At 30.1% G+C, this 23632-nt stretch overlaps 2 protein-coding genes across 3 annotated transcripts in view; one reads left to right on the top strand and one right to left on the bottom strand.

Moving 5' to 3' along the window:
• chp (leucine rich repeat containing G protein-coupled receptor chaoptin) overlaps positions 1-23632 on the top strand; it is a 63096-nt gene that overhangs the window by 29720 nt on the left and 9744 nt on the right. The window contains exons 5-16 of one of the 2 annotated variants that reach the window (XM_075291899.1): positions 1517-1651; positions 1721-1940; positions 2013-2231; positions 2294-2380; positions 2448-2582; positions 15287-15361; positions 15431-15524; positions 15585-15715; positions 15807-15920; positions 16007-16149; positions 19290-19431; positions 19719-20077. In XM_075291899.1, coding sequence (XP_075148014.1) covers positions 1517-1651; positions 1721-1940; positions 2013-2231; positions 2294-2380; positions 2448-2582; positions 15287-15361; positions 15431-15524; positions 15585-15715; positions 15807-15920; positions 16007-16149; positions 19290-19431; positions 19719-20077 — 1854 coding nt within the window. Of the gene's footprint in view, positions 1-1516; positions 1652-1711; positions 1941-2012; positions 2232-2293; positions 2381-2447; positions 2583-15286; positions 15362-15430; positions 15525-15584; positions 15716-15806; positions 15921-16006; positions 16150-19289; positions 19432-19718; positions 20078-23632 lie in introns of both variants that reach the window. The other variant, XM_075291898.1, reaches the window with a different exon arrangement.
• On the bottom strand, positions 5216-9814 carry LOC142221990 (uncharacterized). The gene is made up of 4 exons (XM_075291897.1): positions 9468-9814; positions 9210-9380; positions 6131-6925; positions 5216-6066 (listed from the first exon to the last, which is right to left on the bottom strand). The coding sequence occupies exons 1-4, from the start codon at positions 9654-9656 to the stop codon at positions 5392-5394; spliced, it is 1830 nt and encodes a 609-aa protein (XP_075148012.1). The 5' UTR covers positions 9657-9814; the 3' UTR covers positions 5216-5391.

Genomic DNA, 23632 nt, shown 5'->3' with positions numbered 1-23632 from the left:
TAATGCCATTTTCTTCAAAAAATATAATATAAACCCCATTTTGCTCCTCCTTATGAATTATGGTTATAAATATTTCTTATGGAGTTTTGTTTGTAAGACTTTGAAATATTGGTCTGTTCCAGCAGTCTTTTGAAATCACTCAAACTTTCTAACGAAAAAGAGACTTGGCACAAAAACTTATTTTTGAAGTAGGTCCACGAGTATTACAAATGTATCCCATATATCAATTATTAACAATTTTCAGTGTAAAGAGTGTATGAGGTTGGGTCGAGGGAAATCGCTATACTGTGGAGATAAATTGAAAATGTTGGGTTATTTCATGAATTAAAATTTTAGAAGGCAAATCAATTAATTTTAATTTTTTTTATAAAAAGTTGCATTGGGGATTTTTGTGCGGAATTTTGATTTGAATTGGGGATTTTTGGATTTTGAATCGTGCGTGAACGGTTTGTGATCGGTTAATTTATACATTAAAGGCATGTATTGATTAGTACTACCTTGGTTAATTCTCTGTATAGTAAAATTTCTATAGAAATAAAATTTTGACAAAATTTCCTATAGAAATAAAATGTTGACAAAATTTTCTATAGAAATAAAGTTTTGCCAAATTTTCTATAGAACTAAAATTTTAGCAAAATTTTCCATAGAAATAAAATTTTTACAAAATTTTCTATAGAAATAAAATTTTGACAAAATTTTCTATGGAAGTAAAATATTGACAACATTTTCTATAGAAATAGAATTTTGACAAAAATTTCTATAGAAATAGAATTTTGACAAAATTTTCTATAGAAATAAAATTTTGACACAATTTTCTATAGAAATAAAATTTTGACAAAATTTTCTATAGAAATAAAATTTTGACAAAATTTTCTATAGAAATCAAAATTTTGACAAAAATTTCTATAGAAATCAAAATTTTGACAAAATTTTCTATAAACATAACATTTTGACAAAAAAAATTTCTATAGAAATAAAATTTTGACAAAAGTTTCTATAGAAATAACATTTTGAGAAAATTTTCTATATAAATAAAATTTTGACAAAATTTTCTATAGAAATAGAATTTTCTATAGAAATAAAATGTTGACACAATTTTCTATAGAAATAAAATTTTGACAAAATTTTCGATAGAAAAAAATTTTGACAACTTTTTATAAAGAGTTGAAATTTTACCAAAATTTTCTATAAATTAAATATAAAACAATTCTTTCGAATAAAATATTTTTTTTATACTAAACACAAAAATTTGATCAACAACTTCAAAATAAGATTTTTTTTTATTTGGCAGAGTTTTGGTGAAATGTTCTTAAAATTTTGGTAGATTATTTTTGGCACGAGTGTCAACCGTGATCAAAAATCTAAGTTAAAAGGGGAAAATAGACACGAAGATTTATATATTTCAAAAAATTTCAAAATTTTCTTAATTTCAATATTTTTTCGAGTGTAGCCCATACATATTTCACATACTTTAATCATTTGTAATAATTGTTTATTTTCTGTTTTCTAATTTAAGGGTCATAAGTATGCGAGACAATAAAATTAAAATTGAACAACCCACGGAAACTTTTAATGCCATGCAATATACACTATTGAAACTAGATTTAAGCGGTGAAATGAATGATCCCACAAATCTACAAACATTGCGCAAGTAAGTTTAATATTTGCCATATGCACTATCAAAAATGTCTTTTTATTCATTTGTAAAAAGTATGACCAGAATGAGGAATATGCGGTCCCTATCGATGTCACGGATGAGCTCCACATCAATAGGGCCAGATGATTTTAAAGATTTTGGAGTTGAACTGGAAGATTTGCAGATAACCCGGGCTACCCTAAGCAATATTCAATCGCATGCGTTTAAGCATGTGCGAGGTTTAAAACGTTTGGACTTCAGTGAGAATAGTATTCAAACTATCGAAAATGATGCATTCGATGAGGTGGGTCTAGAAAATACACAAATGGTCATTAACCCATTTATGTAATTATTATGTTTCGAAATTATTTCAAAGATTGGCCATTCTCTGATATCATTGAAAATTGCACATGGATTTTCTGGAAATGCTTTGCCGGCTGAGCCCTTACGCCATTTGACTTCTTTGCAAGAATTGGATATGAGTAATAATAAAATTCAAACTATGAGTGATACAAGTTTTCACTTTTTGAAAAATTTAAGACTGTTGGAATTACACGATAATCGTATAGAACAGGTTATGAAAGGAACATTCCAGGTAAGAATAAATAGGCCCTATTCTTTATCGACTTCTTTTGATACGACTTTTCTAACTGACAGGGTGATATTCATTCCAAACTAGAGGAAATATCTTTCCGATTTAATTACTTGAATCAAATATCGCAACATACGTTTTTCGACCTAGAGGTATGGATAATTTTCCGTTTGAATATTTAAAATATAATTATTTATATATTTGACGTTACGTTTCTAGGCCTTAAGAAAATTACATTTGGATGATAATAAAATTGAACGTGTAGAACGTAGAGCCTTTATGAATTTGGATGAATTGGAACATTTAAGCCTCCGAGGAAATAAACTCAACAATTTGGCAGAAGAATCTTTTCAGGTATGTAAACGATTTTTTATACTCAAAGCAAAATTTTTTCACTATAAATAAAATTACTATAAAGTAACAGCAGAGACTTTATAGCAGGGATGATAAATGATGTTGACGAAAAAGTACTAAAATATATTAAAAATTTACTTTTCGAAGCCAAAAGCTCGATTTGGACCTTTTTTTAATTAAAAAAAAATTATTTTGCAAAATTTTATTTCTATAGAAAGATTTGTCAAAATTTTATATTTGCAGAAAATTTTGTCGAAATTTTATTTCTGCGAAAATTTTGTAAAAATTTTATTTCTATAGAAAATGTTGTCAAAATTTTATTTCTATAGCCAATTTTATGAAAATATTATTTCTATAGAAAATGTCTAATTTTTATTTATATAGAAAAATTTGTCAAAGTGTTATGTCTTAGTAAATTTTGTAAAAATTTTATTTCTATAGAAAATTTTGTAAAAATTTTATTTCTATAGAAAATTTTCTCAACAATTTACTTCTATAGGAAATTTTGTCAAAATTTTATTTCCGTAGAAAATGTTGTCCAAATTTTATACTATAGGAAATTTTATTAAAATTTTATTTCTATAGGAAATATTTTATTCTTATAGAAAATTTTGTCAACAATGCGCAAATAAGAATATATATATATAGAAAATTTTGTCAAAATTTTATTTTTATAGAAAATTTTGACAAAATTTTATTTTTATAGAAAATTTTGACAAAATTTTATTTTTATAGAAAATTTTGAAAAAAATTATTTTTATAGAAATTTTTGACAAAATTTTATTTTTATAGAAAATTTTGACAAAATTTTATTTTTATAGAAAATTTTGACAAAATTTTATTTTTATAGAAAATTTTGATAAAATTTTATTTCTATAGAAAATTTTGTCAAAAGTTTAGGTATGTAGACGATTTTTTATACTCAAAGCAAAATTTTTTCACTATAAATAAAATTACTATAAAGTAACAGCAGAGACTTTATAGCAGGGATGATAAATGATGTTGACGAAAAAGTACTAAAATATATTAAAAATTTACTTTTCGAAGCCAAAAGCTCGATTTGGACCTTTTTTTAATTAAAAAAAAATTATTTTGCAAAATTTTATTTCTATAGAAAGATTTGTCAAAATTTTATATTTGCAGAAAATTTTGTCGAAATTTTATTTCTGCGAAAATTTTGTAAAAATTTTATTTCTATAGAAAATGTTGTCAAAATTTTATTTCTATAGCCAATTTTATGAAAATATTATTTCTATAGAAAATGTCTAATTTTTATTTATATAGAAAAATTTGTCAAAGTGTTATGTCTTAGTAAATTTTGTAAAAATTTTATTTCTATAGAAAATTTTGTAAAAATTTTATTTCTATAGAAAATTTTCTCAACAATTTACTTCTATAGGAAATTTTGTCAAAATTTTATTTCCGTAGAAAATGTTGTCCAAATTTTATACTATAGGAAATTTTATTAAAATTTTATTTCTATAGGAAATATTTTATTCTTATAGAAAATTTTGTCAACAATGCGCAAATAAGAATATATATATATAGAAAATTTTGTCAAAATTTTATTTTTATAGAAAATTTTGACAAAATTTTATTTTTATAGAAAATTTTGACAAAATTTTATTTTTATAGAAAATTTTGAAAAAAATTATTTTTATAGAAATTTTTGACAAAATTTTATTTTTATAGAAAATTTTGACAAAATTTTATTTTTATAGAAAATTTTGACAAAATTTTATTTTTATAGAAAATTTTGATAAAATTTTATTTCTATAGAAAATTTTGTCAAAAGTTTATTTCAAATTTTATGAAGAAGAAAAGTTTATTTTCAATTTTATTTCAAAATTTATGAAGAAGTACCTCTTTGAAAAATCTACCAAAATCAAGAATTCTACAAACCGGCTCAGGGGCCAGCACTAAGCATTATTGCTAAAGACACCATGTGTGTATTTCGTCTCCTTCTGGGCGTTTCAAATATATACACTATCTTATACTACTCTGTTCCTCAGTGTGGCGGAAAAAATCACACTTCACGTTTCACATTTCCGGACGAATGTGGTATAGACAATATTCCTCTCAAAAATGTTGGGATCCTTTAATAAAAACTAAAATATCCTCATTTTGGAATATGATTATTTCTTCAATGTCCGCTATTTATAATTTTTAGAGTTGAGTTGATATCTGAGAAACGTTCACATTTAGGGCAGAATAACTCTATATAGAGTAATTATGAAGAAAAAGTACCAAATGGCTCGCGGTCGTTCCACGATGCTTTTGGTAGTCGAAATGTATAAAAAAAAGCACAAGATTGTCAACTTTATCAACCCTGCAGTTGATTATTGCAGTTTTTATGGGTGCGATTGATACACCCATAGACTGTTTTTTCAGCCAAAAACTGATGTTTTAGAACGGCAAACAATCTGTTATTTTTGGTGGAAATTTCTGCGACCGTTTTCACCTTTTTTTTTTTTTGCTATTTTAGCATTATTTTCAGCTGATTCTACTAAAACATTTCTTTGGGTGTAGAATAGAAATAAAAAATATCACCCACTTTCAGCATTGTTACATTTCCAAATTGCATGTTACGTCTTTAGATTCCATCATTGAAAATTATAAACATTTTGTAGCTATTTCTTTTATCATAATTGCACAAATATATATTTTACGAACATTGTTAAACCTACATAGATTAAAAAATACAATTTCTTAAGAACGAAAAATGGATTTATGAATGAAACTTAATTTAGAGAAATGTTTAGATTAGAGCAATTTTGCATCAATGTGTTTGTATAATTTCTTAATATCATTATTCATTTATGTTGTGAACAAACATTGCATGCATTCGATACTCTTTGCCGCTAGTAAAAGTGTCCTTACATATGAAACAAGTCCATTGATTATAAGTTGGTGTGTCATTTAAATGCTCTTGGGGCTCGGTTTTGACAATTGTGTGTGTAGGTGTATAGTTGTTTTGGGATATATCACCTTCAACTGGAGGAGACCAATCATAGCGTTGTGTATTGCTTTCTGAATTTGACCATGGCGAGTGTGTATTGTTAGTGGCTTCAAATGGGCTCATATTTAGACTTTCAGTACCATTGTTTGCTATAAAATCTTGACGTTTTTGCACAATTTTAGTTCGTATGCCTCGCAATGGACCATTATTGGTTATTATTTTGTACGGTGGTCTAACAGGTTGAGGAACACTAGGTCGCGCATGGCTAAATGCTATCGGTACCGGTGTGTTCTGTGGTGCATGCGGTGTGTATGTACTACTACTGCTGCTGGCATTATTGCTACTAATTGGTAGAATATCAGGAAGTAGCAATTCATCATTATTTGAATAAGAATCCTTTTGAGAAACCTCAGTAAAATCGGGTATGTTATGGATACGCATATGAGAATTACTGGACCGATAGTTGGAAAAAACCTTGTGACAGATATTGCATGAGAAGGTTCCATCAGCATTTTTAGTTGAACTCTGTTAGAACGAAAATAATGCAAATCAATAAAATATTTTTTGATAAAAATACCCTACTATTTACCTTTCCCATTCTGTAATAGTTCTTTCTTTTCTTTTTATGTGGTTTAACAATAGCTCCAATTGGTTGTATTAATGATTTCATATTGTTTTGAGGAATAGGTTCTTTCCATGGGACCGCTGGTTGAATGGCAGCTATTTTAAATGTAGGTGTAAAACGATTTGCAAAGAATTGTTTCATTATTGATCGAAAACTTATTCCATGAGTCGCCGGCATATGCTCCCTCAATAATTTAGGTGAATGGGGAAACTCTTCACCACAAATGAAACAATAATAGTAACAATCGCTATTTGACCAATGTTGTAGTATGCATTTGTTATCCTTGAAAACTTGCCAACAATTAAGACATCGTATATTCTTTTCATTATTAACACAAATCAAACGTCCCCGACGCCACCCTTTGGGTAGCAATCGTTTCTCAAATATTTTTGCTGTAGAAACTTTCATGTGAACAACTTGATGTAGAGCTAAATCCTTTTCTGATGAAAATGACTTTTGGCAATATGAGCACTTTACTTCTTCATCATCATAGTCTTCTAACTCCATAGAAGTCTCAGATTTATTCTCAATTTGTCCAATTTTTATGCGTTTTATTGTAAACCCATTAAGTTCCAATTTTGTTTGTATATTTTGAACGAGTTTTTCGTTGACAGGTTTTGGAGGAAGATTTGTGGTTGTAGTTAATCCTTTGTCCATTTTATCAGATGAAGTAAATGTTAATAGCTTAATCGGTGTATTCTGGTTGATGTCAACATCAAAGGATGCTTTTATAAACATTCTTGTGGATTTTGCAGAATTCTGAAATTGTATGACATATTTCCATTTTTAATAATAGTAATTAATAGTAATAAAACTAAACCTTATAATAATTATACTGTGTGGATACAAGGGTGAGAATTATTCTCCAAAATCGAAATAAAAAAGTGCCTATGTACAAGTTGAGAGTTCCATGAAGACCTCAACGATATAAACCCCTAATCTAAATATTTAAATAGTGAGATAATTTCAATAGGAAAATAGCCAAATTCCATAGCGTTAACTTTTTAAATAAATGGAAGCATTATTTAAATTTCCATTTGAGGGAGGGTTTCTTGCTTTCACTTTGTGGCCATCTTTCATTAGGAGAATAACTAGCATTGAGGTTGCTGATGACTAAATTATATTCTTCTTTTGGAAAAACTTTATTAAAATTTTCAGCGATTGACCTTGGCCTAAATACTTATAACAAATATGCGAGGAACTTTACTTATCAATCTTAAAATATATTTAATTGAAAGGTTATTATCTTTATTGGGATTTTAAAACCCTAAGGTTGCAATCTGCCAACTGATTGATATATGTTTTGATATACGAGCGCTATTTGTGTTGTTTACAGTAGCTTAGTAGATTATCTCGCACAAAATATGGAATTAAATCGAGAATATTTACGTTTATTTTTTACAATTTTCAATGTGGATTAACTCAACAAAAGTGAATATGAAATAAAGTCTTTTTGTTAGCATATTTAGAGACCAGCAAGATTTGGAATTAATCTAAAAATCCAAAATAATAAACTATCAAAGTCGTACAAAATCCAACAATTTAAAACAGGGCATTAATTTAATTCAATTTTTGACGATGAACCTCGGTCAAGGACCAGTGTATATCAATGGTATGGTAAATTTAACCGAGGTCGTAGTTCAGTCCAAGACGAATTTCGTGAAGGTCGTTCAAAAATCAGTTGTTCCGGAAACCAATGATACTGGGCGGCAACTGATATTGCAAGATCGTCATGTGACCAATTTTTATCGAGATATTGAGACAACCTTAGGCTTTAGAGGGACCAGCACACATTCAATATTGCATAAACATTTGAACGCCAAAAAATTTGTTCTTGTTCTTGATTGATCGAAAGATCGAAACACGTCTATGTCATCGTGACAGGTGATGAAACGTGGGTTTACACGTATGAGCCTGAAAGTACACAGCAGTCGACTGCATGGGTGTTTCAAGATGAACCAAATCCAACAAAAGTTTCTCGCAATTATCATCTGTTTTTTGTTTTGCAGAAAAACAGCATGTCACAATCGTACCACTAAAACAACGCATGAGTAGTACCAGACGATTTTTTGCCAGTTGTCTTCCAAGAAATCAGGAAAACCCAGGACCGAAGACGGAATATTTTTCAGCATGACAGTGCAAGCTCTCATACATAGTTCTGAAATGGCTGCGATTGACATCTTTTTATTCCGTACATAAAAATATATACAATAAAATGAGAGGTCAACGTTTATCGACACATGTAGAAATGGTTGATACGTTCAGAATGCATGTTTCGGAGATACCTCAAATAGAGTGGGAAGAGTTCTGAGAAAATTGGTTCAAAAGCATGCAAAAAGTGTATAAATTTTAAAGGGAAATATTTTGTAAAAACAATAAAGTGATTTTCCATTGTTAATGTTTGCTTCTTTTCTCTAAACCCGAAATATATAAGACTGCCCTCCTAGTAATATGATACAATGTAACGAGGAAGAGAGTTAGGACGGGCTATAAACTTTAAAACTTTAAAAACATTTGTGTGCTATAAAGAAAACTTTACGCAAATATTTAATGCTTGAAAGGAAACAAATTTTTTTTTTGTTTGGAAAATATCCATTATATAGTTTTCTGCTAGTCCATCAATTAGTTGAATTCTGAATTCTCCTCCACTGGAAACATACACAAAAGTATATCTTACGTTTTGGATAAACCAAACCATTAAATTGGAAACGAATCTTTTGGGAGTGGGCACACTCCCAAAAAGGATCAATTATTGCAAGCCAAGAATCTTTGGTCAAAATATGTTCGTGCTCTTAGACGGGCTATCTTTGAAGAGGCTATCTACATCTGTATCATTGGTAAGCTTTCATTGGAGTTTGGAGTTTCATACAATGTTTATGGTAATACCTAAATATAGCAAAATGCTACGTAATCTCATCAGACAAAGTTATCCATTCATGGGATATTTCTATGCCATTCTTCAAATCAATTACCTTCTCACAATAATTATTGAATACTACATCTTAAAATAATCCTTTAGATATATTATTAGTTGTTCAATTACCTCAATTTCGTTGAGTATCCGGAAGTATTCGTGATGAGGTTCATCCATTCGTATCATGTTCATCAACTTTTTCTGATGTCTCATTACTTCTTGTATATCTCTGTACAACGAGTGTACATTTTCAATGCATTTGGGACAGATACGTTGTGGTAGTGGATCGTTCTCATAAATCTGACATGACAATGCAGCAAACAAGAAAGAACAAGTCAACATTATTATGTTGTTTACAATGTCTCCTTACTTTCAAATTTCACTTACCACGAATGGATAAACTGTTGATATTTTATTCAATAACTCATCACCACCACTTCCTCTGTCCGACGAAGAAGATGGACCCTGTTTTATGGACGAAAAAATATCTACATTTTCTTTATCCTCACTGCCACAAAACCGGCACATATTTGATTCGCGATAGTTGCCGGTATACCGGCGTTTGATTTTTTCCATTCTACCGTTATGAACTTCCGCTAGGGAGCGGGGTGAAGAGCAGAAATATTTAATTAATTAATGTTTGTCGCGAATAGATTTTTGCAATTTGTTGTTGTATTCAGGTTTTCTTTTCGATAACGATAGTACATTCAACCAACTAATTACCATCCGTCGACTGCTCACTCCTATCAGCTGCATGTAGCCAAAGCATGTTATCGGAACAGACAATCGACGTTATCGACGAAATTAATTTGTTATCGGCAAAGAAACGGCGTCCATTTTTGTAGCAGCTGAGGAATTAGAAAATACATAGTTGCATTGCATTCTACGATTTTATGTCTACGTTATATTTTTGAATAGATGTTTAATTTTAACAAGTGTATACGGCCGTAAGTTCGGCCTGGCCGAATCTTATGGATTACGTAGAAACTTCTACGAAAGACTGTTATCCACAATCGAAATACTTGGATTGTGGTATCTTAATAGAGGTGTGCACGTGAGTAATGTTTTGCTCACGCTCACGCACACTCACGACGGAGAAATCTTATTCACGCACAGTCACGAACGATATTTGTGGGTAGGATTCACGCTCACGCACGCTCACAAAAAGAAAATTTGTACTCACGCACACCCACGGACGAAAATCTTTTAAATGTCGTGACTCACGAAAAATATCGTGACTCACGAATAATTTTAGGAGTAATTTACCTATAGAACCTGATTGAAAACATGAGTATGACTAAAATCGAGAGCGTTATAAAACGCTTTACACCTAGGGTGTCACTAAAATTATAAATGAATTCAACTCGTAAGCATTTTATGTTCGTACGCGGAATTATTTTCGTAAGTGTGTTTTTCCGAAATTCGTTACTCACGCACACTCACGAAGATATTATTTTTGTGACTCACGCACGACATTTGGTTGGTTAATCACGCTCACGCACACTCACGCCGTTGCCGTCAGCGTGAGTCACGAAAGTTTTCGTGAGTCACGACAATTTCGTGTCACGCGCACACCTCTATATCTTAAAACGTCTTAACATCGTTTTCTAAATTATTAATTAGTCCATACGTGGTATATATTAGACAAACAAGTTATTTATAGGTAAGTCTACAAATAATTACGAATCGATATGGGCTTTTTGCACGATACGTAGAGAGCCAGAATTGAAATATGGGGGTCGCTTATATGGGGGCTATATACAATTATGAACTTGATATGGACCTATTTTTGTGTGATTGGGGATCGATTTATCTGAGGGCTATATTTAACTATAGACCGATAAGGACCTAGTTAGGCATGGTTGTTAACGGCCAAATTTCAACTGACTCGGATGAAATTTGCTCCTCCAAGAGGCTCCAAAACCAAATCTCGGGATCGGTTTATATGGGGGCTATATAACATATGATTATGGACTGATATGGACCACTTTTGGCATGGTTGTTAAAAATCATATACTACCACCACGTACCAAATTTCAACCAGATCGGATGAATTTTGATTCTTCAAAAGGCACCGGAGGTCAAATCTGGGGATCGGTTTATATATATAATTATGGACTGATATGAAACAATTCCTCCATGGTTGTTGGATACCATATGGGTAATTCCAAAGTATATGACCCCTTAACAGGCATATCAACTTTAAAAATCAACACCCTAAAACGCTTAGATTGTAATGATGTTTACTGTTCTCATATCGAATAAAAGTATGCAAGAATTATGCAATAGAATATAGCTTTTCGTTTATGTTTTTGTTTTTTTTACCCACAATAAATGAATTCAAACACAAAAATCGTTTAAGTTTTTATATTGTAACGACCGTTACTTTTTAGAAAAATTTTTTGTGATAAATAATTTTCTTTGATTTGAAAAAAAACCTATTACTGAAAGAAAACATTACAAAGAATTTAATCAGATTTTTTACTTGACACATCCTGTGCAAAATTTTACAATACATGATATTTGTTTCCGAAATATGAAAACAGCACATTCATAAAGTAACGACCGTTACTTTTTTGATGGTCGAAAATAGTATTGAAATTAAATTTTTTATGAATGCTTTCGGCTGCTACCGAAGCTTGAACTTTCGTAGGTCCAAAATTAAGCAATCCTCGTGACATATATTCTTATGCTATGGTCACACTGGGCAAATATTTGACAGAAATCAAAAAAGATTCCGTCTCCACATCCAAACCAGCTAACATTTTAAGCTCATATTTGATATATAACATAATGGTTCTGGAAAAATGCTTGACACTCATTTTGGTCAAATATTTGCCTAGTGTGACCATAGCCTTAGGGTGGAATTTTATTTAAAAAATCACAGAATATCGGTAACCACCGTTACTTTGGAAACACCCATATACTAACATCACGTACCAAATTTCAACCGAATCGGATGAATTTTGCTCTTCCATGGGGCTCCGGAATTCAAATCTGGGGATCGGTTTATATGGGGCCTATATATAATTATGGACCGATTTTGACCAATTTTTGCATGGTCATTATAGACCATATACTTACACCATGTACCAAATTTCAGCCGGACATGCTAACCATTGCACCCCGGTGGATCCCATCAGATGAAATTAGCTTCTCTGAGAGGCTCTGCAAGCCAAATCGGGGGATCGGTTTATATGGGGGCTATATATAATTATGGACCGATGTGGGCCAATTTTTGCACGGTTGTTAGAGACCATATACTAGCACTATGTACCAAATTTCATCGTAGGAGTATTTTCCAAAAGCGGTATTCAGATATTTGGAAAATGGTTCTTGAAAAATGTTTGACACTCATTTTGGTCAAATATTTGCCTAGTGTGACCATAGCCTTAGGGTGGAATTTTATTTAAAAAATCACAGAATATCGGTAACGACCGTTACTTTGGAAACACCCATATACTAACATCACGTACCAAATTTCAACTGAATCGGATGAATTTTGCTCTTCCATGGGGCTCCGGAATTCAAATCTGGGGATCGTTTTATATGGGGCCTATATATAATTATGGACCGATTTTGACCAATTTTTGCATGGTCATTATAGACCATATACTTACACCATGTACCAAATTTCAGCCGGGCATGCTAACCATTGCACCACGGTGGATCCCATCAGATGAAATTAGCTTCTCTGAGAGGCTCTGCAAGCCAAATCGGGGGATCGGTTTATATTGGGGCTATATATAATTATGGACCGATGTGGGCCAATTTTTGCACGGTTGTTAGAGACCATATACTAGCACTATGTACCAAATTTCAGCCGGATCGGATGAAATTAGCTTCTCTTAGAGGATCCGCAAGCCAAATTTGGGGTCCGTTTATATGGGGGCTATACGTAAAAGTGCACCGACATGGCCCATTTGCATTACCATCCGACCTACATCAATAACAAATACTTGTGCCAAGTTTCAGGTCGATGGCTTGTTTCGTTCGGAAGTTAGCGTGATTTCAACAGACGGACGGACGGACATGCTCAGATCGACTCAGAATTTCACCACGACCCAGAATATATATACTTTATGGGGTCTTAGAGCAATATTTCGATGTGTTACAAACGGAATGACAAAGTTAATATACCCCCCATCCTATGGTGGAGGGTATAAAAACTTAAATAACCCAAATGTTTTGAAATAAAACTCTTTCAAAATTTCCTAACGACAACGCAAAAAAAGGGATTTACATTTTTTCATTTTTCAAATTCTTCTTTATTAATTTTATTTTTTAATACAATTCATTTAATAAGATTTTATCACAGTAGATATTACAACAAATGAGACTCTGGCTGGCAATATAAGCTATGTCATTTAAGATACATATTATTAAAGGCAAAAACAGGCTAAAGACCTTTATATGAAATTAAACAAAAGTCAAATATTGTTGAAAATTAACATGCATGCAGAAGATTATCTAATTCAATAACCTAAAACAAACATATATTTTCAATTTGATAATTTAATAGTAAAAAAAGAAATATTTTAATATACTTGCTCTACACAAGACCTTATCAAACAATAAGGGGAAGTTTCAATTTTGGAAAAATAATTTAAATTTAGCCTTTTGAGAGACAATCCTAAAAAAAATCCTTTACAAAATGTTGATCAAATGAAATTTTGACAAAATTTCCTATAGAAATGAAATTCTGACAAAATTTCCTATAGAAATTAAATTCTGACAAAACTTCCTATAGAAATGAAATTTTGACAAAATTTCCTATAGAAATGAAAAATCTGACAAAATTTCCTATAGAAATGAAATTTTGACAAAATTTCCCATAGAAATGAAATATTGACAAAATTTCCCATAGAAATGAAATATTGACAAAATTTCCTATAGAAATGACAAAATCTCCCAGAGAAATGAAACTTTGACAAAATTTCCCATAGAAATGAAATTTTGACAAAATTTCCTATAGAAATGAAATTTTGACAAAATTTCCTATAGAAATGAAATTTTGACAAAATTTCCTATAAAAATGAAATTTTGAAAATTTTCCTTATAGAAATGAAATTTTAACAAAATTTCCTATAGAAATTAAATTTTGAAAAATTTCCTTATAGAAATGAAATATTGGCAAAATTTCCTATAGAATGACAAAATTTCCCATAGAAATGAAATTTTAACAACATTTCCTATAGAAAAGAAATTTTGACAAAATTTCCTATAGAAATGAAATTTTGACAAAATTTCCTATAGAAATGAAATTTTGTCAAAATTTCCTATAGAAATGACAAAATCTCCCAGAGAAATGAAACTTTGACAAAATTTCCCATAGAAATGAAATTTTGACAAAATTTCCTATAGAAATGAAATTTTGACAAAATTTCCTATAGAAATGAAATTTTGACAAAATTTCCTATAAAAATGAAATTTTGAAAATTTTCCTTATAGAAATGAAATTTTAACAAAATTTCCTATAGAAATTAAATTTTGAAAAATTTCCTTATAGAAATGAAATATTGGCAAAATTTCCTATAGAATGACAAAATTTCCCATAGAAATGAAATTTTAACAACATTTCCTATAGAAAAGAAATTTTGACAAAATTTCCTATAGAAATGAAATTTTGACAAAATTTCCTATAGAAATGACAAAATCTCCCAGAGAAATGAAACTTTGACAAAATTTCCCATAGAAATGAAATTTTGACAAAATTTCCTATAGAAATGAAATTTTGACAAAATTTCCTATAGAAATGAAATTTTGACAAAATTTCCTATAAAAATGAAATTTTGAAAAATTTCCTTATAGAAATGAAATTTTAACAAAATTTCCTATAGAAATTAAATTTTGAAATATTTCCTTATAGAAATGAAATATTGGCAAAATTTCCTATAGAATGACAAAATTTCCCATAGAAATGAAATTTTGACAACATTTCCTATAGAAAAGAAATTTTGACAAAATTTTGTATAAAAATGAATTTTTGACAAAATTTCCCAGAGATATGAAATTTTGACAACATTTCCTATAGAAATAAAATTTTGACATAAGTTCACAGAGAAATGAAATTTTAAAAATAGTTCCATAGATATGAAATTTAGATTGCAATTTTTGGATTTTTTTTTTAATTTCCTAAATAAATAAAATTACTCCAATTATTTTTCGTAATGTTTATTTATCTGCTTAACTTCTTTGTTTTTCAGAATTTACCGAAGTTGGAAGTTTTAGATATGGCTTTCAATATGCTACCCAATTTCAATTTTGATTATTTCGATCAAGTAAGTGGCAGAGCAAGAACCTTAAATACAACACTATTTTTTACATTTTATTTACATGGTTATATTTAGGTGGGTACTCTATCTAATTTGAATGTGAACGTTAGTCACAATCAAATAAAAATGTTAATGCACAATTCATCATGGACTGGAAGAGGAGATCATGGTAACAGTACAAATGTGTGTTAATATATGAAAATATTATTTTTGTTTTGTAATATTTCAGGATCCATGTATCATTCTAATATTAAAATACTTGATTTATCACACAATAATATCTCGATTATATATCCGGGATATTTTAGACCCGCCGAAAGTTCACTTACTCATTTGCATCTGGGTTATAATGCTCTTATGGTAAGTAAAAGAAACTTCCAACAGAAAAAAACTACAAGGCTAGGAATTCAGAATATTTCAAAATTTTTTATTAATTTTTCTTTAATTTCAGAATGTAACTCGTGATGTCTTTGGTAATATGCCACATTTACAATGGCTAGATATATCACATAATTATATTAGGGAACTGGATTTTGATGCTTTTAAAAATACCAAAGAATTACAGGTGGAGTAATATCGTCTACATATTCATTTCTTATCATCTCATTATACTGGGTACATTAATTTTTCATGTTATTTTCATATCCACAGTTGATTTATTTCCATTACAATCATTTGACTGATATACCTCAAGAAGTTTTTAAGCCCATTCGTGCTTTAAGGGTTGTTGATTTCTCACACAATCATTTGCGTGGCTTGCCGGACAACTTATTCTACAATGGTGGCATGGAAAAGTAAGTAAATGGATAAAATTTCCCATAGAGAAACATAGACGAGCCGAGTGTTATATTTATCAGATTACCTAGAATTAAAGTCGAATGTGATGAAAAGTTAAATTAATATCCAGAGAAGATGAATTGTAATGAGAATCAAAACGTCGGCTTTTTGACTTTTTCAAAATATAAAAAAAAAATTGGATTTTCCCACGTTTAGTTTAAAAAGAGGACGAAATGAAATTTTGACTAAAGTTTCATATAGAAATTATATTTTTTCACATAGAAATGGAATTTTGACAAAATTTCCTAGAGAAATGAAATTTTGACAATATTTTCTATAGAAATGAAATTTTTAAAAATTTCCTATAGAAATTAAATTTTGACAAAATTTCCTATAGAAATGAAATTTTAACAAAATTTCCTACAGAAATGAAATTGTGATAAAATTTTCTATAGAAATGAAATTGTGACATAATTTCTTATAGAAATGAAATTTTGAAAAAATTTCCTACAGATATGAAATTTTGATAAAATTTTCATATAAAAATTAAATTATGCAAAATTTCCTGTAGAAATGAAATTTTGACAAAATTTCCTATAGAAACGAAATTTTGACAAAATTTTCTAAGAAATAAAATTTTGTCAATATTTTGTATAGAAATACAATTTTGACAAAATTTTGTATAGAAATACAATTTTGACAAAACTTTCTATAGAAATAAAATTTTGACAAAATTTTCTATAGAAATGAAATATTGACAAAATTTCCTATAGAAATAAAATTTTGACAAAATTTCCTATATAATTTTGACCAAATTTTCTCTAAAATTGACATTTTGACAAAATGTCCTATAGTTGTGAAATTGTGACAAAATTTCCTATAGAATTGAAATTTTGACAAAATTTCGCATAGAAATAAAATTTTGACGAAATTTTCTATAGAAATAAAATTTCTATAGAGATTAAATTTTCACATAATTTTCTATAGAAATCAAATTCTGACAAAATTTCCTATAGCAATGAAATTTTGACAGAATTTCCTATAGAAATGAAATTTTCACAAAAGTTTCTATAGAAATGAAATTTTGACAAAAATTCCTACAGAAATGAAATTGTGATAAAATTTTCTATAGAAATGAAATTGTGACATAATTTCTTATAGAAATGAAATTTTGAAAAAATTTCCTACAGAAATGAAATTTTGATAAAATTTTCATATAAAAATGAAATTATGCAAAATTTCCTGTAGAAATGAAATTTTGACAAAATTTCCTATAGAAATGAAAGTTTGACAAAATTTTCTAAGAAATAAAATTTTGTCAATATTTTGTATAGAAATACAATTTTGACAAAATTTTGTATAGAAATACCATTTTGACAAAACTTTCTATAGAAATACAATTTTGACAAAATTTTGTATAGAAATACAATTTTGACAAAACTTTCTATAGAAATAAAATTTTGACCAAATTTTCTATAGAAATGAAATATTGACAAAATTTCCTATAGAAATAAAATTTTGACAAAATTTCCTATAGAAATGAAATTTTGACCAAATTTTCTCTAAAATTGACATTTTGACAAAATGTCCTATAGTTGTGAAAGTTTGACAAAATTTCCTATAGAATTGAAATTTTGACAAAATTTCGCATAGAAATAAAATTTTGACGAAATTTTCTATAGAAATAAAATTTCTATAGAGATTAAATTTTCACAAAATTTTCTATAGAAATCAAATTCTGACAAAATTTCCTATAGCAATGAAATTTTGACAAAAATTCCTATAGAAATAAAATTTCCTATTGAAATGAAATATTGGAAAAATTTTCTATAGAAATAAAATTTCCATAGAAATGAAATATTGACAAAATTTCCTATAGAAATAAAATTTTCACGAAATTTCCTATAGAAATTAAATTTTGACCAAATTTCCTATAAAATTGACATTTTGACAAAATTTCCTATAGAATTGAAATTTTTACAAAATTTCGCATAGAAATAAAATTTTGACGAAATTTTCTATAGAAATAAAATTTCTATAGAGATGAAATTTTCACAAAATTTTCGATAGAAATGATATTTTGACAAAATTTCCTATAGCAATGAAATTTTGACAGAATTTCCTATAGAAATGAAATTTTCACAAAAGTTTCTATAGAAATGAAATTTTGACAAAAATTCCTATAGAAATGAAATATTGACAAAATTTCCTATTGAAATGAAATATTGGCAAAATTTTCTAAAGAAATAAAATTTCTATAGAAATGAAATATTGACAAAATTTCCTATAGAAATAAAATTTTGACGAAATTTCCTATAAAAGTGACATTTTGACAAAATTTTCTATAGAAATGAAATTTTGACGTAATTTCCTATAGAATTGAAATTTTGACAAAATTTCGCATGGAAATAAAATTTGGAAGAAATTTTCTATAGAAATAAAATTTCTATAGAGATGAAATTTTCACAAAATTTTCTATAGAAATGAAATTTTCACAAAATTTTCTATAGAAATGAAATTTTGACAAAAATTCCTATAGAAATGAAATATTGACAAAATTTCCTATAGCAATGAAATTTTGATAAAATTTCCTATAGAGATGAAATTTTCACAAAATTTTCTATTGAAATAACATTTTGACAAAAATTCCTATAGAAATGAAATATTGACAAAATTTCCTATTGAAATGAAATATTGGCAAAATTTTCTATAGAAATAAAATGTTGACAAAATTTTCTATAGAAGTAAAATTTCTATAGAGATGAATTTTTTACAAAATTTTCTATAGAAAAAAAATTTTGACAAAATTTTCTTTAGAAATAAAATTGTCTGACTTTTTTCTATGAATGTATCTAACATGTTTACAGGAATTTAGTTCAAAGAGCAAGAACCAGGCTACCATAATAACATAACCTAACATTGATAGGAGAATTAGAAATGCATTATTGGCTACTTTTTTTAAGAAGTAGCCTAGAAATGCATCAGATATTCTACAAAATAGCATGCACTCATTCTAAAATAAGCCGTCTGAGAGTCGTATCTCATATTTGCATCAATCACCATTTGGGATTAAGAAAATTAGAACAAAAAATATTAATTTATTGTAATTTAAAATTTAAATAATTACGATTTTACTTTCTATTGTAATTTCTACAAGATTGGATGTTTCCCATAATATGCTACTGAAGATACCTTCATCATCACTATCAAGCTTGGCAGCATTAACATTGTGTGAACTTCATTTATCGAATAATTTCATATCGACCATACACAGCATGGATCTCTCAAATAAGTTTAGAGTAAGTATGAGACTATCACCTACTCTCTATCGACGAACCTCTATTTTCTCTCTAAAACTTTCTCTTTTCATTTTCCCCCTTTGAAAATGCTAATGCAAAATAAAAATAAAAACTCTATTACTTTCCACATCAAACAAAACCAACCCTACTTCTTCTTCTTCTTCACCCAAACTATTAGCCGAACAAATATCGGGTGAACATTTGTTCTTTCTCTCTTTATATGATATAGCATTTCTTTTTTTTAATCTCTTTGAGTGGGGTTTTAACAAATTTCTCTATTTTTATAGTCTCTGCGTTATCTGGATATCTCTTACAATTATCTATTGCGCATTGATGATGCTGTATTTGCTACAATGCCTAAATTGGCTGTTTTGGATTTATCACATAATCGCGACCTTAAGGTAATGGATAAATCATTTATGGGATTGGAGACAAGCCTAATCAAATTAGGATTGGAAAATGTTTCACTGAGCACTGTACCGGAGATTCGTTTAAGATATTTACGTGAAATTCGTTTGGGTTACAATGAATTGCCATCTATACCACAGGAATTGGCTCATAATATGTCCAATTTGAGAATGTTGGATTTATCGAACAATGATCTGACAAATGTACCATTGATGACACAATCATTGCCACATCTAAGGTAAGTTGTGGGGGTGGAATTATTTTTATATTCTCCACTAGAGGGTGGCTGATATGTATTGCAACCAACTTCAGGTTGTTATCACCGTTGTATGTATTGCAACCAACTTCAGGTTGTTATCACCGTTCATCTGACAGCTTACAGATTTATTCCAGTGGCAGTTAATTTTATTGTTTACATGCTTACAAATGCAGTTTGATCTATTCCATTCAGGAGTAAAGTTGTTATAGAATTCAAGCGTGATATTGTGATTACTTTATATTTGACTGTAAAATAGCAAGCTCGAATCCTCCAGAACATAAATGTGAATAATTATTTTGTGTCTCATACCATTGCATTATATGATACTGGGAGTGTTGCATCGCATCAAAAAAACTACAGAAGAAATGATCCGAAAACTGAAGACAATATTTGATCGAAATCCACACCATAGAGTTAGAAAACTTGCTCGTGAGCTGTATCTTGCTCGCCACAATGGAGCAAGACGAGCTTGGATTAATGTCTTTGAAATTCCAAAATATGCAAGAGCTCTCAGATGCACAAAAAGGTTAGATTGAAGGAGCCACGGAGATCCTTCCCTTGCCTGAAAATGATCCGTTAACGAATTTGGTTTTTTCTTAAGAGAAGTCATTTCTAATCGAGCAGCTTGTGAACGAAGAAAAGAGTCAGCTGAAAATTTAAACCTTCCATTGGCCACCAGAACTTAAGCGCCGCCGATGGTCGCTCCCCGCTCATTATCATCGACCTTGGGGTCAAAATAAATGCCAAAACAGAAAATGTCCTTAAGACAGTATAGAAACCCTGGGCGGAAAATCATTTCGACCGCAGACTATGGATATTCCAACAGGACTCAGCACGCGTCAACCAAAAATGGCTTAAAGAGAAGGTTTCTCGTTTCATTTCTACCGCACAATGGTCACCAAAATCTAGTTGGACTTTTGAGCATAGGGCATTTTGGAGAGTAAGGTTGAGACTAAAAATGACCAAATTGTCGATTATCTCAAGACGGCGTCCTTTCTCGGGATAATCACCACAAGCATGTTTCAAAACGATAAACTTGTTTTTGGACGGGGAATATGTAACACGTTTGTCGCAACCAAGTTATTTGCTAGGAAATTATGTAGCTGATTTCGGCAAGCACGCTATGTTTGCCAAGAAAATAATATTTTTGCTATAAAAAATTGTCAATGTTCCTCGTTCAAAAATAACATTATGCCCTTGAAAAATATTTGAGGTGATCATATTCCTTCTATGTATGGGCGCTTCGCTGTGAATGGGCCAAAATACCGCACAGCCACTTTCGTGTAGGGTGTAATGGCTTTTTCGGCCGTTTGAAGGCCATCATTTGAGGCAAAGGTAGCCAATTCGAACAAACAATTTGATATAATTTCCGATGTTTTTTCTTTTGAACAATGAAATTAGAAACAAGTATATACGGCAGTAAGTTCGGCCAGGTCGAATCTTATGTACCCTCCACCATGGATTGCGTAGAAACTTCTACGAAAGACTGTCATCCACAATCGAATTACTTGGGTTGTGGTAATACTTTAAAATTCTTAACATCGTCTTCTAAATTGTAAGTTAGTCCATACGTGGTATATATTAGACAAAAAAGGTATGTATAGGTAAGTCTACAAATAATTACGAATCGATATGGACTTTTGCACGGTACTTACAGAGCCAGAATTGAAATATGGGGTTCGCTTATAAGGGGCTATATACAATTATGAACTTGATGTGGACCAATTTTTGTGTGATTGGGGATCGATTTATCTGTGGGCTATATATAACTATAGACCGATATGGACCTAGTTAGACATGGTTGTTAACGGCCATATTTTAGCACAATGTACCAAATTTCAACTGACTCGGATGAAATCTGCTCCTCCAAGAGGCTCCAAAACCAAATCTCGGGATCGGTTTATATGGGGGCTATATATGATTATGGACTGATATTGACCACTTTTGGCAAGGTTGTTAAAAATCATATACTACCACCACGTACCAAATTTCAAGCAGATCGGATGAATTTTGATTCTTCAAAAGGCACCGGAGGTCAAATCTGGGGATCGGTTTATTGGAGCCTATATATAATTATGGACCGATTTCGACCAATTTTTGCATGGGTGTTTGAGGCCATATATTAACACCACGTACCAAATTTCAACTGAATCAGATGAATTTTGGTCTTCCAAGAGGCTCCGGAGGTCAAATCTGGGGATCGGTTTATATGGGGGCTATATATAATTATGGACCGAAGTGGACCAATTTTTGCATGGTTGTTAGAGACCATATACTAGCACCATGTACCAAATTTCAGCCAGATCGGATGAAATTTGCTTCTCTTAGAGGATCCGCAAGCCAAATCGGGGGATCGGTTTATAAGGGGGCTATATATAATTATTGACTGATATGAACCAATACCTGAATGGTTGTTAGAGACCATATACTAACACCACGTACTAAATTTCAATCAGATCGGATGAATTTTGCTCTACCACGAGGCTCCGGAGGTCAAATCTGGGGATCGGTTTATATGGAGGCTATATATAATTATGCACCAGATCGGATGAATTTTGCTTCTCCAAAAGGCACCGTAGGTCAAATCTGGGGATAGGTTTATATGGGGGCTATATAATTATAGACCGATGTGAACCAATTCCTAACATCACGTACCAAATTTCAACCCAATCGGATGAATTTTGCTCTTCCATGAGGCCCCGGAGGTCAAATCTGGGGATCGGTTTATATGGGGGCTATATATAATTATGGACCGATTTCGACCAATTTTTGGATGGGTCTTTGAGGCCATATATTAAAACCACGTACCAAATTTCAACTGAATCAGATGAATTTTGCTCTTCCAAGAGGCTCCGGAGGTTAAATCTGGGGATCGGTTTATATGGTGGCTACATATAATTATGGACCGATATGGACCAATTACTACATGGTAGTTAGAGACAATATACTAACACCACGTACCAAATTTCAACCGAATCGGATGAATTTTGCTCTTCCACGAGGCTCCGGAGGTCAAATCTGCTATATATAATTATGCACCAGCGTTGCCAGAATTGTTTCACCAAAAACCGCTAGATTTGCCCAAAAAAAATAGCTAAAAAAAGCTAAAAAATGTTAAAAAATAGCTAGAAAAAAAGCTAAATTTTTTTGTATCAAAAGTCACATTTTTGATTGAAATTTAACAAACTTAAAGGCTTTATTTCACTTACAATGCATATTATTTTCATTTTAATTCCACTTCTGTGAGACTGTAACTATATCTAAGGCATATTAGCTCTGTTTGAGTATTCGATACATTTTGATTACTATCACAAATTTTTTACTGGAAGTCCTTCGTTTTGTGGGAGCTACCTTCCCAACACCTCTATTTTATTTACTTGTTATTTTAAAATATTAAATGATCTAAGCATGCTTTGGATTTGGTAAAAAAATGATTTGTCATTTTTTTAAATAAAATTTTAGTTTGTATTTGAAATTGTGAAAAATTCGAAATACATTACTTTTATTTAAATTGTAGAAAATAACTATAGGTAT

Source organism: Haematobia irritans, chromosome 1 (assembly GCF_050003625.1).
Source record: "Haematobia irritans isolate KBUSLIRL chromosome 1, ASM5000362v1, whole genome shotgun sequence".
NCBI lineage: Eukaryota > Metazoa > Arthropoda > Insecta > Diptera > Muscidae > Haematobia > Haematobia irritans.
This window is presented reverse-complemented; position numbering and strand designations above follow the sequence as displayed.